We start from the raw sequence: 1621 nt of genomic DNA on the forward strand, positions 1-1621 counted from the left end.
TTTTTTTTTTTTTTTTAGGTTTCCAAGGAATAAAGAAAGGAAGAAAGAGATGCGCAAAAATCGATATATTGCGATAAATTGCCAGTTACAACCGTTATCATATGTCACTGAAATATTATCACCTTATTCTTTTTCATTTTCAGAAAAAATAAAGTAACCTTTTTCTTCTTCATTCTTTTTTCGAAGGTATTCCTTTTGCTGCTCTACTGATGTTGTAATGACACGCAAGAATTCTTGTTTCTTGTTTTCATCACGTGAGAGTTCGTAGAGATGGTAATCTTCTGCTTCTCCAAAGTTAGTTAGCGCACGCCAGTAATCGTTCCACAAATGGTTTAAGCCACAACGTAATAAACGACGATAAAACGGAACACACTGTGGCTCTGATGTCTTGGTTTCTTCCTCACGATTTGCATCGAAACAATTCATCAAATCCATACGATAACTTGTACAGTTAGTGTGAAGTGCTGCATTCTGTAAAAGAGCATCTTGGTTTTCTTTGGAACTCATGCAAGTGACATAAGCTCGATGTGTAGATCGACATGTTTTCTCATTTATACCATTTTTGGTGTTGATCTCGTGACGATTATCATCATGTTCAATTAAGTGATGTTTCTCTAAACATTTTGTGTACTCGTCTAACTGTTTATGGCATATATATGCATTTAGGTTCTGTCGCAGCATGAAGGCGTTGTGTTCCTCCTCAACGGCGGGGTCAACATCACTGCCGCGATCTGCAATAGCCGCGTTCTGTTCCTCACGCCACTTATCAAAGAGATCCATAGAAAACTGCGAGTGCTTCGCCGGTGTGCTCAAAGGCCGCCATGCGGTAGAGGACATGGCAGAGATCAACCTGATCCCCACAACAGTGGGCTTTTTGTGGACAAGAAAAGAATTAAAAAAGAACAACAAAAAAAAGGAGAAAAAAAAAAAAAAAACAGAAAAGAAGATGCAAAAAAAAAAAATTCGTTCTCAGAAACAATGAAAAAAAAAAAACAAAAAAACCCAAACTCACCAATTAGAGGTCACACCCACACCCACACAGAAACAGAAAATGTTCCTTAACAAAAAAAAAAAAAAAAGAATAATGGAACGAAAGAAAAACCAAGAAAAAAAAAACGTAATGGTGCATAAATTGCTCCCCAATGGTCTCCTCCCCGGCGGGACTCGCCCCGCTGTTTTGCCGCTGCCAAAAAAAAAAAGAGACAGAAGCGCCACAGAAGAGGCGAGAAAACATGCACAAGGAGGTGATCCTAACAGAGACCTCAGTTATTCCCACATCTGACGCATATCATTAAAAGATATTTACTTACGTGATGGGGCGCCCTGCTTGCCGCGGGCCTGAGGTGCCTTCTTTTCGCTGCGTTGCTTACCGCTTTGCGGACGGCCACCCTCCTCGTTCCTGGCGGGACGGGCACCGCGTTGCTGCTGCGACTTCTGTTGCTGAGACTTCTGTGACTTTTGCTGCTGCTGTGGCTTGCGAGCACCACCCTTCTGGGCAGCACCCTTCTGTGCGGGAGCGCCGCGGGCACCCTTCTGCTGAACGGCACCCTTCGACACACCGCGGCCAGCAGCGCCCTTCGTGTTCTTCACCTTCTTGGCGCGGGGCTTCTTGCCAGTCTTG

The 1621-nt window shown here is 43.6% G+C and overlaps 2 protein-coding genes across 2 annotated transcripts; both read right to left on the minus strand.

The window, feature by feature from the left end:
* Positions 1-123: 123 nt before the first annotated feature.
* Positions 124-837, minus strand: TM35_000161720 (uncharacterized protein; the record flags this gene model as incomplete). Its single annotated transcript, XM_029026044.1, has 1 exon — positions 124-837. One exon carries the CDS (start codon positions 835-837, stop codon positions 124-126), a length of 714 nt encoding a protein of 237 aa, XP_028882600.1.
* Positions 838-1302: 465 nt separating this feature from the next.
* Positions 1303-1620, minus strand: TM35_000161730 (40S ribosomal protein S21; the record flags this gene model as incomplete). The annotated part of the gene is made up of 1 exon (XM_029026045.1): positions 1303-1620. A coding segment is annotated over one exon (318 nt), but the record flags the coding sequence as incomplete, so codon positions are not given.
* Position 1621: the final 1 nt, after the last annotated feature.

This window comes from Trypanosoma theileri (genome assembly GCF_002087225.1).
Source record: "Trypanosoma theileri isolate Edinburgh chromosome Unknown TM35_Tth_16_V1, whole genome shotgun sequence".
In the NCBI taxonomy this organism is placed as follows: domain Eukaryota; phylum Euglenozoa; class Kinetoplastea; order Trypanosomatida; family Trypanosomatidae; genus Trypanosoma; species Trypanosoma theileri.